The sequence below is a fragment of the Copadichromis virginalis genome, linkage group LG14, assembly GCF_057382275.1.
Source record: "Copadichromis virginalis isolate Kocher_CV1m ecotype Utaka linkage group LG14, C_Virginalis_male_GT1.1, whole genome shotgun sequence".
NCBI classification, from domain to species: domain Eukaryota; kingdom Metazoa; phylum Chordata; class Actinopteri; order Cichliformes; family Cichlidae; genus Copadichromis; species Copadichromis virginalis.
In genome coordinates this window covers 17,679,672-17,695,792 of record NC_140631.1, presented here as the reverse complement: position 1 = coordinate 17,695,792, position 16,121 = coordinate 17,679,672, and the positions used below count along the sequence as shown (strand labels likewise).

Genomic DNA, 16,121 nt, shown 5'->3' with positions numbered 1-16,121 from the left:
ATTCTCCTGAAATGTTCATCCATGGAGGCTCCCCCCGTGTAATACTGTTAGGTTTAAGACCCAACACAAAAGATTTGATTTGTAATTGTCTCTTTGAAACGATCATCTTTAAGGTAAGTGTCACGTCAGCCCTAACACACTTATTTTGACTGCTTTTAGTACCAGACGCATGACATCCTTCATGGTAGGACCAGAATTTGGTTTTTGATGATTATTTCTCAGCTTGCCTGCCTTCCCGACTCTTAAACATACTCTGTAGATCCTGGCCGACTTCAGCTCATGGTTGAGACTCTCCAACCATGTGGTTTGGCATTCCTTCACACCACTCTTCCACACCATCAGCTAGCTTATCAGACTGGTGTTGGCTGTTGGATGTGCTTGGCAACAGCGGTCTGTAAGCTGGCTGAAGTTGTTGGTCTTCAGCATTTCTGGGTTCGTCTCGAGCACTGCAGCTACACGTTAGTGGGTCTGCGTGCGGACAACGCTGTTATCTAAAGAGACTCTTTGCTTTTATGTCACTCCACTTCTACTGTGTAAAACTCATAAACAATAAAGAGATGAAAAGTGATTCTTTTGCTACTTTTCTTTGTGCGGTGCTGCCTTTCAAAATGATCACCGATTGCATTTCAACTGTAAACGTTTAAGCTGATCTCAGCTTGGGACATTTTACTGCTTAATGCATATTTAAGCTGCTGTAGCCAATACAGTTTATTAACATAGAAAAACTTAACATGATGCATTCTTAAAAAGGGAAGAAGAAATATACACACTCGCTTATGTTTTCAGTAGCTATGGTTGATTAAGTAACACATGACTTTATTTTGTTGCAAGGGAAATGTCTTTGTTACAGCAGCAGGATTATGAATAAAAAGTAAAATCTACAATAAAAACTGCACAAGTACTGCAGGCCCAGGTGAAAGCCTAATAAGGTGAGGTAGTGCAAAAAGTTAATGTACAACTGATTAAATGGAAAAAATTGGAGTTAAAGAAACATAAGACATTCTGCAAAAGAATAGTGGGAATAGCATTAATTTAAAAAAAAAAGTATGTAGATTAAATGTAAGAAACTGACAGGTGTGTTCGGCGGTCATAAAAAGAAGAGCTACGGTAGAGTTTCTTAGAGAACAAGAGAAATTGGTTCCTGAGGCGTTCTTTATGGCAGCGTGGTTGAATGAGGCTGCAGCAGAATGAGCTCAGTAGTGTGGAGTGGAGCAGGTAACATGGATTGTCCCTGATGGAGAGCAGTTTGTTCAGTGACCTGCCCCTCACTGACTCAAATGCTTCCAGATTCTAGCCATTGAGGTTTCCACCCTTGTGGATTCCTGACCCGATCAAACACCAGCAACGTGCCATTTACATTGCTGCTGACTGAATGACTGGCAGATCTCCAGGATCTGTGCAAATCCCTCAGCGAGGATTTCACAAGGTGATCTTTTGATATACTTTTTACCCGTCAGCCTTTGTAGCCACCCAGTCAGACAGGTGGCGTGGACGCCCAGGTTTGTGAATGCAATAACTCAAGAACAAGGTGACAAACATCAATACCATTGGTGTATCTATTAAAAATGTCAAACCAGTTTGAATCGCAGTGACCTTGACCTTAAGGTCACAGGTCAAATTTTCTCAAAACTGGGATTTTCAAATTGATACCATTGGTGCATCTACTAGGAAGCTGATAGGTAGGTCTGGTGGTGCGATTGCAAATTTGGGGTAACAAGTGTCTGGCATAGATCTACACAGTTTTTACTAATGTAGCATTTTATTACCCATCTTATAACTTGACACTATACTACTTGAGATGCAAGTATTATAAAGTAGCTCCAGCATTATATCTTGAATAGAGACATCCAGTGTCTCAGTTCTCGCCAGTGCAGATGTCAGAGTCCAGGAATTCAAAGAATTATGTGAAATCAAAGCAGCAATATAAAAAATGTATACAAAACACATAAGGTGTTATTTTCTTATCTACATGAAAGCCACAGTAGTCCCCAGTGCTAGCACAGCTGACTGTAGCTGGAGATCACCTGTTCAAGAGATGTGAAGCTGTCTAGGAAGTCCTCCTCTGAGATGCCAAATTTAATGTACTGATGGATGTACGCCCTGTAACACAGGAAAAGTGAAAGAAAATAATTTTTAAAAAGAGAAACTGTCTGCTCAGTTATACTTCTGGGACCAGCTTTTCCTTACTGTGCATGTACAGGGACTGACCCACCTGGAGGCAAACATATTCCAGGCTTTTCCCACCATGTCATCCAAAGGTCTGAGCAGAGCCTGGCTGTTACTGACCAGCGTGGCAGATTTCTCATACTTATTAAAGGGTACAGGGGATTTCCACAAGCTGAAAGCTTCTTTGGATGAGAGCCAGGAGGTGTACAGGGCTGGATCATCAATGCCACCTAAGCACATAAGCACATGATTCACATGATTCACATCCCCTGCTCTGTACAATCTGCAGACTTACATTATTACAAAAGAATTGCTCTAATCAATCTTTTGGAAACATCATCCCCTACATGACTGTCATAAATTTATCTGGTAAACTCACACAATCACCTGCCTTTTTCCCCTTTTAATTAAATTAAATCAATGTTTCATCCACCCATCTGACCTGTCTCTGCACTGTAGACATCTTTCCCTCTCAGGATGAGAAGGTTGGCCAGAGAGGTGTTAAAGCTGCCCCCTGTGAGACTCCTGCTCCGCCCAGGGTCAGCAGGAGGACGCACCTGCCAGTCTATACCTGTCACACGACAAACAAAGATCCTCTCACTATCACTTCCAACAATATCTCATTGACATAACAGGCTACACGGTTATGTTAGTGTGCACTTGCCTTCTTCCATCTTTGTGTTGGAGATGAGCATCTGTCGCAGGTGTTTGAGCAGCCCCGGCCAGCTAAACGTACTGTAGGCTATGGAGGAACTGGCCATCTGTGGGATGGTGCACAAGCTCAGTAGCTTGTACTCTGGATGACAGGCAAGAGCACTCACCAATTCACCTGACAAAAAAAGGCTGTATTGTGAGAAAGGCAAACTCTGTGGGAACCTTTAGTCATTTGTTTCAACTGCTTTTTTTCCCCAGAGAATATGATCATACATTTTTAATGACCCAACAATTGTTTGAACTGATGATCCTGGAACTTGCAGTTGTTTAGAAATGGCTCTCAGAGACTTTCCCAACTTGTGCAAATCTACAGATGTTCTTAGATCTTCGCTGAGTTCATTGGACTTTCCCAGTGTTCTGAGTATTGGTCAATCCACTGAGGGCTATGAAACACATCCTTGTCATGCTGCCAAAGAGAAACTACCAGATGTACTCAATCATGACCACTAACAAGGAGTGAATTGGTCTCGGCAAGTTAAAAGACATTGCAGATCCTTCTGCAACACTTATTAAAATATTTAAATGAATGTATGTATACATTTGAACCTGTATGTATACTTCTGACCCTGTGTGGAATACGGAAAATCCAAAATAAATTCAAACTTGTGCACCAAACTCTTGTCTTTTAATATCATTAAAGATGTATGCTGTACAAAGGTTCCATCTGGAAAAACAGCAGCTCAAAAAATTACCATGACATTCAAGCCCACCATGAGTGTGTAAACTTCTGTCCACGACTGCAGGTGTGAGTAGTGTTTGTCCTTTCTCACCCAGAGGATTTCTACTGTATGCTCCATGGGAGTCAGCGGTGAGCGCGGGCTGCAGGATACTGCCCAGCTGGTGGGCGATGACCCTGTTGACGTCACTGAAAGAGATGTGTTTGATATTAAGAAGCCGACTGCAGATCCTGTGCACCGTGTCGTTCTCGTGCACCAGTATGGCGTCTGACAATTGGTAGAGATGAGCCAGCGTCAGCACAGAGTTATAGTTCTGGACGATCACCTGAAAGTAAACAGTCAGAAGGTAGCACGATTCTCTCTTACACCATGTTAAAGATAGTTCAGCGTCCACACCTCTCCAGTCCCGTACGGCCAGGTAAGGTGGTTGAGGATAAAGGATGATGGATAAATATCACGGAGACACTGAGTAACGTAGGTGCCGACACCTGACCCCGTCCCCCCTGCCACACTCATCATTGCTATAAGCCCAGCCAGTCTGTCACAGCGCTCCACCTCCCGCCTCACCAGCTCCTCCACTGCGTCTCTGTGACAAGGACCATGGACACAATACCTAGATCAGTAAAAGAAACAGGTGATCAGCGTGAATGCTATCAAATGACAGCATTCCAGAATAGGTGGGCTCATACTGTCCCATCCTTACCCATTAGCCCAGTTGTTTCCGGAGCCCTGCTTCTGGCTGAAGTGAGAACTCGCTCCATAGCTCCACCTGCCAGACTTTGCAGCCATGCTCATACTCCGGTTGATTACTTTAGGCTCCATATCTACCAACAGCGCCCTGGCAACGAGGTCTGGTGTAGGAAAAAACACGGCAGGAAACATGAGTTGACGGGACTCGGACTTTGTTTAGTACTATTAGAGAGGCGTCGTACCTCCCTGTGCGGTCTGGTGAAAGAACCGCTCGCAGCTGGCAGCGCTGTACGTCTTCCTCTGTCCCTCCTGAGCATCGCTACAAATGATGTCAAACAGCTCCTGACCCACCTGGTTACCGCACTGACCGAGCTGAACTGTTACTACAGACATGTTCCACCCAGATGACTCAGTACCGGTCACAGAGCGATGGCACCCACGCTGTGACACACCCGCGACCTCGAGCTGATGGAGCAACGCTTCATAACTTCGGGGCTGTCTATACCTTCTCTGGTACGTTGGTGTTACAGCGCTCGCGAAGCCGCCACAAAATGTTGAACGGGCATTTCCGGTCGAAACCGGCAAAAGTTTCAAAATAAAACTTAATCAAACTAAAGCTTGTTCTGTAAAGTCAACACAAAAAGGTTCAGACCTTTCTCATAGTGCATGTGTAAGGTTTGTGCATGTGTATTTTTATTTCCAAAGAAATAATTTATTTAACACAAGTCAGTGGGGTACATACTGAACGTAAGAGAATAGAAACAATACCAAGTATCGATTCTAACGATTCTATTCTATCGATTCTAACGCACTAGTATAGATTCAGTACCGACACTACTGACATTTGGATGATTCACCCACCTCTAATTGCCATTTACTTTGTCAGCATCTACCATGTATATCCACATACATTTTAATTTTTTGCCAAAAAGATTGTTTTTGAACGTTATTAAACACTTATTACACACATTCAAATAAACACATTACATGTAAAAAAAAAATGCTATAAACAAAGTCAGCTAAAACATCCCTTTTGTTTCGGTACTTGAAAAAAATCGCAAATCTGGACCCATATGAAATACGGCAGTGGAGTAACGACCCAGACCGCCACTGTCCTACCCCGATATCTTCACGTATCTTGTTTGTGGAGTAAGCGCTTACACAGCGAACCAGTTTCGTAATTACAAGTCACTGGAGGCGCACATCCAATTTACAAATGGCTGGGTGCAAGATTTGGCTATTTTCAAGAAGCCAAACTCTGAGTACGTCGTCATTCATACCAAGGTAAGTCAGCTGGACTGCATCGAGTGAAATAGCCATTTTCCACCCCCACCATAATTAATGTTATACATTTATCATTGAACTGCTAAAATATCGTTATCATATTATATGCCCATAATTGTAAAGTAGATGCAAATTAACACATTGATAATCGGGCAAATTATTAACGCCAATTTGTGTCCTCCCTGTCTCATTTCATTTATTGTCTTTACATCAACCTTGTCCTTGTATGTTTCAGGTACTGCACTCCGAAAGACTGAATGAACCTGCATTACGACCATGGGTAATTGTAAGCACCACGAAGAAGGTCGAAGCTGCACACTGCACCTGTATGGCCGGAGTTGCTGAGATCTGCACCCATGTCGCTGCACTTCTGTTTAAAGTGGAGGCAACAGTGACGATCCGTGGCACAAAGACAGTCACAGATGAACCAGCCTACTGGGTTTTGCCGGGGAACACAACCAAGATACAGCCAGTGGTTGGCCATAACATTGACTTTACATCTTCAGCAGCACAAAAAAAGACTCTTGATGAAAATATAAACGGACCGTCTGTGGTGAAAGGCAGAAGAAGCCGTCCTTCAAAAAGAAAGATTCCTTCTGCTACGTTTGAGGAGTTGTCACCAGTGTTAGACACACTTCAAAAACACAATAAAGCAGTGTGTTTGTCTGGATTGGAGAAATACTGCACATCACACACTGTACAGTCATCCACATTACCACTGTCTCTGGCGTGCTTTTCTCTTTGTGCTGAATATCAACACTGTGATTTCTTAGACTGTAAGCTTTACTTTAGCACAAACAGTTGTAGAAGCTGCCACTCCAAATGTCTTTTGATAACAAGAAAAAAATACCTTTTCAGTACACGGCCTGAAGTTCTTCTCTGACATCTTCTGCAATCGGCTTTGTCTGCTGGTTTGAAGACATAAACCACAAAAAGATGATTTAGTCACTTTGTCTGCGTCATGCAGCTCGAATGTGTCGTGTAACGATGTTGAATAGCCGTCGTTATCCCTCTGCTGTGTCAGTAGGATTGTACTGTACAGCATCTCATTGATATGTGAGGAATGCGAATGTAACACGATAACAGACTTACATCATTAAAATATAAAGGACAGGAGATATTTAGATATTTTTATATTTATATTACATTTTATAGCTGACGGATATTACTAAATAGATAGAATTTACTAAATAGCTGGATGAACATGAAAAATATGTCTATAATAACAAATGACCATGAGAGCCAGTAGAATTAATTCAACTGGACAATCAAAAGATGTCCTTAAATGCTCTTTAAGTGGCAGAACAAACGAACAAACAGTTAATTGCTTACTTGAGATGAAATCTGCTCAGCTACTTTGAAAACAGTTTCTAAGTGGTTCCTCCTTTAACAGGATGACGGCTCAGGGGTAAGGCCATCATGCAGTCCAGCAACCTTTATGGTTCTGCTTTGATTCACCAGGAACTATTAGGGAAACCTTCCAGCGCCTCCTGTGAAAGACACAGGCATAAACACACAAACATTTATTAACATGTTCCACAGTCTTCCAGTTTGATTTTCTCATCCTGTGGACAACAACGTACATGGATGCAAGTTTACAGGGAGTGCAGAATTATTAGGCAAGTTGTATTTTTGAGGAATAATTTTATTATTGAACAACAACCATGTTTTCAATGAACCCAAAAAACCCATTAATATCAAAGCTCAATGTTTTTGGAAGTAGTTTTTAGTTTTAGCTATTTTAGGGGGATATCTGTGTGTGCAGGTGACTATTACTGTGCATAATTATTAGGCAACTTAACAAAAAACAAATATATACCCATTTCAATTATTTATTTTTACCAGTGAAACCAATATAACATCTCCACATTCACAAATATACATTTCTGACATTCAAAAACAAAACAAAAACAAATCAGCGACCAATATAGCCACCTTTCTTTGCAAGGACACTCAAAAGCCTGCCATCCATGGATTCTGTCAGTGTTTTGATCTGTTCACCATCAACATTGCGTGCAGCAGCAACCACAGCCTCCCAGACACTGTTCAGAGAGGTGTACTGTTTTCCCTCCTTGTAAATCTCACATTTGATGATGGACCACAGGTTCTCAATCTCAATTCTTCTTTTATACCCTTTCTTGCCAGCCACGCTGTGGAGTACTTGGACGCGTGTGATGGAGCATTGTCCTGCATGAAAATCATGTTTTTCTTGAAGGATGCAGACTTCTTCCTGTACCACTGCTTGAAGAAGGTGTCTCCCAGAAACTGGCAGTAGGACTGGGAGTTGAGCTTGACTCCATCCTCAACCCGAAAAGGCCCCACAAGCTCATCTTTGATGATACCAGCCCAAACCAGTACTCCACCTCCACCTTGCTGGCGTCTGAGTCGGACTGGAGCTCTCTGCCCTTTACCAATCCAGCCACAGGCCCATCCATCTGGCCCATCAAGACTCACTCTCATTTCATCAGTCCATAAAACCTTAGAAAAATCAGTCTTGAGATATTTCTTGGCCCAGTCTTGACGTTTCAGCTTGTGTGTCTTGTTCAGTGGTGGTCGTCTTTCAGCCTTTCTTACCTTGGCCATGTCTCTGAGTATTGCACACCTTGTGCTTTTGGGCACTCCAGTGATGTTGCAGCTCTGAAATATGGCCAAACTGGTGGCAAGTGGCATCTTGGCAGCTGCACGCTTGACTTTTCTCAGTTCATGGGCAGTTATTTTGCGCCTTGGTTTTTCCACACGCTTCTTGCGACCCTGTTGACTATTTTGAATGAAACGCTTGATTGTTCGATGATCACGCTTCAGAAGCTTTGCAATTTTGAGACTGCTGCATCCCTCTGCAAGATATCTCACTATTTATGACTTTTCTGAGCCTGTCAAGTCCTTCTTTTGACCCATTTTGCCAAAGGAAAGGACGTTGCCTAATAATTATGCACACCTGATATAGGGTGTTGATGTCATTAGACCACACCCCTTCTCATTACAGAGATGCACATCACCTAATATGCTTAATTGGTAGTAGGCTTTGGAGCCTATACAGCTTGGAGTAAGACAACATGCATGAAGAGGATGATGTGGACAAAATACTCATTTGCCTAATAATTCTGCACTCCCTGTATTGTTAACTTTTGTAAGGTTTATTTAGTGAACATATCCAGCTGCAGCTCCACTGTGATCCTGAACTGGATAAGCACTTAAGAAAATGTGTCAATAAATGGACATACATCAACTTACTATATTTATCCAAACAGACGGGACCAATAATGCTTCGCTGAGTTAGAGACTTTAACAGTCTCTTCTATGTAAGAATGTCTCGTGCTGATAGACCTGCAAACTTGACAACAAAGGTTTTTCAGACTACATGTAGCTGTCCTCTATGTCAGCTCACACATTTACGTCACACTTATTTCTGCTTTCCCATTTTATAATTATTACTTACATTTTGATTAGATACCTTGAGTTTGTAAATGATCAGATTACATAATTGGAATACAATGTATCCAATTCAGGGTTGCGGGAGGATGAAGCCTATCCCAGCTGATACAGGACAAAGACAGGCTGCCAGTTTATTGCAGGGCTAACACAATATGTGTAACAGAAAATCCACTTAAATGTTTGATATTTCTTATAATAATCATAATTATGACTATTATTTAAAGGTTTCTTTATAAATACATTTTGATTTTTTATAACACCTAAAATATAAACCTGAGCTGTTTCAGATTCTGACCTCTGACCTCACTGCAGCTCCCTCTTGGAAGTACGTCTGCTTCTTGTCTACCCCCAGTGTTGACCGCCTGCCCTTGATATCACGTACTGTACCTGAGGAACAAAAAAGGACAAACACTTGCCTTCATTTAAGAAGTGCATTCATACAGAGGTAATCTATGGAAACACACTAGTTCACCCTTTGGGAGAAATCAGTTCCTGTGAAACATTTCTGTAAATGAACATCATGTGGAGAATGAATGAAACGAGTTCTTCAGGTGACTCAGCAGTCCCACACTGACAAATGAAATCTAGTTAAACTATTAAGCATATTTGCTCTTCTGAAATCTGTGTTAAACAACAACGAACATAAATTAGTAACAAAAATACAGCTGAGTAGAGGCTTTACAAACCACCAGCAGCCATAATGCTAAATTGTAATCTTCAAATGTTTCTGAGCCGTCTTCAACCTGCTTTTAACACATTAAAGTCCCACAGTCAATGCAGCCTGACTCAATCCTAGATGTTCAGCACACAGAGACACAGAGGTACCGTTTAAAGTTTAGTGTTAACATGAGTCACTGATCATTTGCAGTATTACAGAGTCTGGCAGTCCTTGCATGACGTCCACGTCACTGTAAGTTTCTAGCTGACTCTCAGGTGTGACAGGTGTGCCAGCAGGAAAGCGTAATAATAACCTGCATTCTGAGGTTTGTCATGCAGGCTTAAAGGAGCCAGGCTTTGTTCACACGGCTAGGATTGTATTTTAAACTGACCCTGGGTCAGTATAAGTATCATACAGTTTAAACGAAGCACTGAAACGTGCACATATTTATTATAGATGCACTGAAGCTAATCGACATATTTGCTGTCAGTCTGTGGCTGCGATTAAACACTTTACTGAAAACTTTATTAACTAGTAACTTCATCAGTCATGACAGAAGCTAATATTTCTGTGCTAACATCGTTTAAACAGTAACAGCCTTACTACAATATAAGCTAACGTTTACACCGTAACTTTAAGCTAGCACCATAAAGATGGTAAAACACGTAATAATATCTACAAATGCATCTTAAAGCTGTTATATTAGCACTCGGTGTATTACTAACATAACCACATTAACATTACTGACACACACTGACTTTTAATAGTCATTCTATAAATGCTGTCCGTTCAAATGGTCTTACCTGTACACACTGCATATCCACCGGATTGCAGCCAGAGTGGATTCTGGAGTCTTCCACGCTCCTGTTAGTGATCCTCCATCTGGATGGATGAGAACAACCTTCTGAACAATCTAGCAGGAGATGGCCCATATCTATGGGACTGATTTGTGCTAATAACGCCCATTGTATGGACTGATAACAGCCGAAGCGGGTGAATAAAGTCACCCAGTCGCTAGCTGTGCCATTACCCAGCATACATCACTCCCTCCATAAATGCAATAAACGATACAAAAGTATCGTTCTACCTGTTTTTCAGGTAGTCGTTTACATTATATAATTTATTGTGTTCAGTATACGTCACTACGCTTTGTTTAGACCCCCAAAATGGCGAATCGGGCCAAAATCCTTTCCACGCCCACCCCCGTGACATCACGCTCCAAAGCCCTATGACATCATATATCGTGCATGCAGATCAAAGGCGTCTGATCCATTCGAAAGGCATAAATAGGGGTGAGAATTGCAAACTTAGTCAGTTTATTCACAGCACTCGTGTTCGCAGCATTCAAACCTAAACCTGAGAAACATTTTGAAACAGTTGGATCATTTACACAGTTGTTTTATTAAGATTCCAACATGTCTCAGAGAAAACACAGCGAAAAAAGGCAGCCCAATGTGGATATTATAAATGAGGGCTGGAAAATAATGTTTAATCAAGCACAGGAGAAGATTTTAAACCTGATGACACAAAACAAAAGCAAATGTGCTGAATTAAGACAAATGTCCCACCTGCTTAAAGAAAAAGAAGCTATTAACCAGGAGCTCTATGGGAAACTCGAGCTTAAGAACCTGGAGACTGAGGAACTTAATAAATTAAAATACAAATGCAGTGAAATGCTAAGCAAGAACTCAGAGCTAGAGGGACAGAATAAGGACTTAAACTACAAATACAGTGAAATCCTAAAAAAGAACACAAAGCTCAGGGGACAGAATAAGAACTTAAACTACAAATACAGTGAAGTCCTAAAAAAGAACACAAAGCTTAGCGGACAGAATAAGAACTTAAACTACAAATACAGTGAAGTCCTAAAAAAGAACACTGAGGTTGAGGAACGTAATAACAACTTAAAATACAAAAATGATGAAATCCTGAGAAAGAACACAGTGCTCGAGGGACAGAATAAGAACTTAAACTACAAATACAGTGAAATCCTAAAAAAGAGCACTGAGGTTGAGGAACGTAATAACAACTTAAAATACAAAAATGATGAAATCCTGAGAAAGAACTCAGAGCTCGAGGGACAGAATAAGAACTTAAACTACAAATACAGTGAAATCCTAAAAAAGAACACTGAGGTTGAGGAACGTAATAACAACTTAAAATACAAAAATGATGAAATCCTGAGAAAGAACTCAGAGCTCGAGGGACAGAATAAGAACTTAAACTACAAATACAGTGAAATCCTAAAAAAGAACACTGAGGTTGAGGAACGTAATAACAACTTAAAATACAAAAATGATGAAATCCTGAGAAAGAACTCAGAGCTCGAGGGACAGAATAAGAACTTAAACTACAAATACAGTGAAATCCTAAAAAAGAGCACTGAGGTTGAGGAACTTAATAACAACTTAAAATACAAAAATGATGAAATCCTGAGAAAGAACTCAGAGCTCGAGGGACAGAATAAGAACTTAAACTACAAATACAGTGAAATCCTAAAAAAGAGCACTGAGGTTGAGGAACTTAATAACAACTTAAAATACAAATGCAGTGAAATGCTAAGCAAGAACTCAGAGCTTGAGGAACTTAATAACATCTTAAAATACAAAAATGATGAAATCCTGAGAAAGAACTCAGAGCTCGAGGGACAGAATAAGAACTTAAACTACAAATACAGTGAAGTCCTAAAAAAGAGCACTGAGGTTGAGGAACTTCATAACAACTTAAAATCCAAAAACAAGAAAATGCTCAAGGAACAGCACGTACTGGGTGGTTTCGGCCAAGGGCCTAGTGTCAACTTGGGGGAGAAATCGGAGCACTGTGCATGTTCCCCCAATTCATGCACCCAGCAACTGAATCATGAGGGGCCAAAAGATGCACCAGTGCCTGAGCCCACCAAGGACTCCACAAAGGAGTGTGACGTGTGCGAGGCTGAGCCCTCTGCACCTTGTAATGATGTGACAGTGGAAGCTCCACTGTCAGAGGAACAGTTGCTTGTTAAAGAGCTCATAAAGGCAGTAATCACACATGCCTCAAGAGAGGCAAATGTGTCGCCATCCGATGAGATTCAGCAGGGTCTCTTCATAGCTCTGTGGGCGCAACTTAAAGAAGAAACTCTAAATATAAAAAAAAAGAGGATCAAAAGTCTTGAAAAGGCAATTTTCAAAGACATTACAAAGGAACTGGGTATTACACCTAACCTTGTTACCATTGCGTTGGCTGTTGCTTCGCCGTACCAACAAGTGGTGATTTCGATATTCAAAGACCACCTGTTCCGAAAAAAGCGAAACCGACTTGCAAGGTTTTTCGCATGGTGTGGAAAAACATAGGACGATGAAGACCAGCTACCAGAAACTGACAATATCTCCCAGACACTTTTGAACGAATTTAAAGATATTATATTTCCAAGAAAACAAAATGAATATTTAGAGCAATCCACAGGATTGCTCTAAATATTTCTTTTAAATTATTTGGACAGTTTAAGTGTATTAGTTGACATCAAAGTGACTCTTTAAATTGGCTAACAACAAACGATTCAAACAAGCTAATTTATTTCACATCCAATGAGTCACTTTAAAAATCCCACGACCGGTCGAGGCAGATGGCCGTCCCTCACTGAGCCTGGTTCTGCCGGAGGTTTCTTGCTTTTAAAAGAAAGTTTTTCCTCCCCACTGTCGCCGAGTGCTTGCTCAGAGGGAATTGTCAGATTATTGGGGTTTTATTTATTTTTTATCAACTAATACACAACTCGGGGCTCGCAAAATCTCTAGCCCGACGTCCCGGAGCTAGCGATATCTCCGGTCGGGCGACCAAAATCTATCTCAGCCCCGCCCGTCGGGTTATCATATAGCCCGACGGGCAATTTTGCGAGCCCTGCGATCTTATTGGGCATTCCAAATTGATTTTTTTTAATTCATTAATAAAGTCCTAAAAAGAGTATATTGTGAATATTGCATGTTTTCATTGTCACACAAATGTGTACATTTTCAGCCTAGACTGAACATGTGTGTTTGTCTTCTATTCAAAATCAAACATTTTAGTAGCAACTACTTTATTAAAATATGGCAGATGTTTTACTCTGATTACACAAACTTTATGTAGGAGTAGGTCACAGATAAGAGGTATTTATTTGTAAATTTGACCTCTGACCTCACAGAGATACAGGATGACAGGATATGTGATATTAGAATCCACATATATTGGTATATAATCTCCTAAATGTTGCCAATGGCCGTAAGGAACATAGCTCTAAATAACATTATCATCTTTTTGACCCTCACTATAGTCTGTATGACAAGTCAGAACAAAAGGTCGGAGGTCAAATGTGGCGTTAAATCCTAATGCGGTACATTCTTATGTTGACAATACACATCACACTTGTAAGAAAGTTATAAGTCAAATTATAAGGCTTTTTATAAGGTGTTTCTCTATGAAAGCAGTTAAGATCATTATGCAAATACATAGCCTCAGTATATTGGGGTCTGGAATAAAACTAGAATTAATTAAACTTCTCTGCTGCTTAAAGCTGCAGCGCCCGATTTACTTGCGTTGCCGGCTACTTCCGTGCAACTGATATAATGTGGGGGGGAAAACCCAAACACATTTATGCCTTTGTTATTAGGCAAAGGTATGCATTTATGGAGCTTTAACGTTTCTTGTAACCGAATTATGACGCTATCAGAAGGTTGCTTTCAGTGTGTAGCGCAGTCACGAATGACTACACGCATCACGATGGAATAATTAATGCCTACAGGTTTAGTATGTCTACTCTCGTTGTTCATGTTTGTTATAAGACTGTCGAATAGTAGTTAAAACAATAAAGACCTATTGTGCCAGTATCACCATGACTCTTTCTTGTTTGTGCAGAATAACGACTGAGAACATGGCATTTTAGCGCTACCAAAAAGTGATTGTGGCCTATAACTTGTCACTGAAACAATATTTCTGCTTCAAACTTGTTGGATATATTCCAGAAGGGTTACATGTGATATATTGTATCCCAAAACCTCTCCAAGAACTGCTGAATAACTTGTACAGGAACAATAACACTGATAATATGCCATTTTCAAGCTGCCAAAAAGTGATTGTGGCCTATATCTTGTCACTGAAACAATATTTCTGCTTCAAACTTGCTGCATGTCATTCTGAAGGGTCCTATGTGACACATTATATCTCAAACAGTCCCTTAGAACTGCTGGATAACCTGTAAAGGAACATTAACTTTGATAATATGCCATTTTCAGCCTGCCAAAAAGTGATTGTGGCCTATATCTTGTTAATGAAATACTATTTCTGCTTCAAACTTGCTGCATGTCATTCTGAAGGGTCCTATGTGACACATTATATCCCAAACAGTCCCTTAGAACTGCTGAATATGTCACAGGCTGGGTCTCTGACCCAGCACTCTGAGTTTATGTTTGTATTTGTCTCGTTTTTTTGTGTGATTAGTTTTGTGTCTTTTCCTATCTGTCTTTAGTTTGGGCTGTTATTGTTTATTGTTCCTCTGGTTTTCTATGTTTTGGGTTCTTGTATTATTCACCACGCATTAGGTTTGTTAAGTTTGTATTGTCATGTCTAGTTTTAGTGTTTCCTGTTTTATTCTGACAGTGTCATGTGTTCTTTGTTCATTGTATTTAGCTTTCCTCTCCTGGTCCTGTCATTAGGTTTATGTCAGTCAGCTGTTCCCCCATGTGTCTCCACTTCCCCTGATCACCTCATGTATGTATTTAAGCCCTTTGTTTTCTGCATGCCATTGTTGGGTCGTCTGGTTATGTCACCTCAGTCATAGGTCTAGTTTTTGGCTGTTATTTCCACGTTAGTCATAGTTTTAGCCTGTTTATTTCCACCTCAGTCATAGTTACAGTTTTTGGTCTCAGTACCGTTTAGTATTTTGTTTCTTAGTGTCTTGTCAGTTTACTTTGGTTTCCTGGTTTACTTCTGCCGTCATCTAATAAAGGATCACTTTTTCTGTTCAAACTTCAACTCCTCGTCCTCATCTGCTTTTGGGTCCTGTTTCCATTACACACCGGCGCACCCCGCCGTGACAGAATAACCATTAAGGGAACGATAAAACTGATAATATGCAATTTCCAACCTGTCAAAAAGTGATTGCCGCCTATATCTTGTCACTGAAACAATATTTCTGCTTCAAAATTGTTGGATATCCTCCAGAAGGGTTACATGTGATATATTATATCCCAAACAGTCTCCAAGAACTGCTGAATAACTTTTCAAATAACATTAATACCGATAATATGTCATTTTCGACCTGCCAAAAAGTGATTGTGGACTATAACTTGTCACTGAGATACTATTTCTGCTTCAAACTTGGTGGATGTCATTCAGAAGGGTCATATGTCAAATATTACATCTCAAACAGTCCCTCAGAACTGCTAAATTACCATTAAGGGAACAATAAAACTGACAATATGCAATTTTCAACCTGCCAAAAAGTGATTGCCACCTATATCTTGTCACTGAAACAATGTTTCTGCTTCAAA

General features: G+C 40.6%; 2 protein-coding genes across 6 annotated transcripts; one reads left to right on the top strand and one right to left on the bottom strand.

Moving 5' to 3' along the window:
* Positions 1-790: 790 nt before the first annotated feature.
* On the bottom strand, positions 791-10,787 carry tubd1 (tubulin, delta 1). 5 transcript variants are annotated; one of them, XM_085429652.1, is made up of 11 exons: positions 10,425-10,787; positions 9,259-9,350; positions 6,864-7,021; positions 6,382-6,439; positions 4,261-4,408; positions 3,954-4,170; positions 3,651-3,882; positions 2,831-2,995; positions 2,609-2,737; positions 2,213-2,396; positions 791-2,100 (listed from the first exon to the last, which is right to left on the bottom strand). In XM_085429652.1, the coding sequence occupies exons 5-11, from the start codon at positions 4,377-4,379 to the stop codon at positions 1,995-1,997; spliced, it is 1,152 nt and encodes a 383-aa protein (XP_085285778.1). In that variant the 5' UTR covers positions 4,380-4,408; positions 6,382-6,439; positions 6,864-7,021; positions 9,259-9,350; positions 10,425-10,787; the 3' UTR covers positions 791-1,994. The 5 variants fall into 5 exon arrangements, with proteins under 5 accessions (XP_085285778.1, XP_085285781.1, XP_085285780.1 ...); XM_085429655.1 differs by having other exon boundaries at positions 6,382-6,436; XM_085429654.1 differs by lacking the exons at positions 9,259-9,350; positions 10,425-10,787 and having other exon boundaries at positions 6,864-7,279.
* A 123-nt stretch (positions 10,788-10,910) lies between these two features.
* Positions 10,911-13,560, top strand: LOC146693767 (uncharacterized). Its single transcript, XM_085429649.1, has one exon. The coding sequence runs from the start codon at positions 11,037-11,039 to the stop codon at positions 12,948-12,950; it is 1,914 nt and encodes a 637-aa protein (XP_085285775.1). The 5' UTR covers positions 10,911-11,036; the 3' UTR covers positions 12,951-13,560.
* Positions 13,561-16,121: the final 2,561 nt, after the last annotated feature.

Bases quoted from the DNA above. Each gene is read 5' to 3' on its own strand.
- tubd1 (XM_085429650.1), bottom strand. From the start codon at position 4,640: ATGTCTGTAGTAACAGTTCAGCTCGGTCAGTGCGGTAACCAGGTGGGT. The intron at 4,171-4,260 runs GTAAGGATGGGA...TTACTGATCTAG, and splicing joins GGAAACAACTGGGCTAATGG to GTATTGTGTCCATGGTCCTT. The intron at 2,996-3,650 runs GTGAGAAAGGAC...TTTTTTTGTCAG, and splicing joins ATACAGTAGAAATCCTCTGG to GTGAATTGGTGAGTGCTCTT.
- LOC146693767 (XM_085429649.1), top strand. From the start codon at position 11,037: ATGTCTCAGAGAAAACACAGCGAAAAAAGGCAGCCCAATGTGGATATT.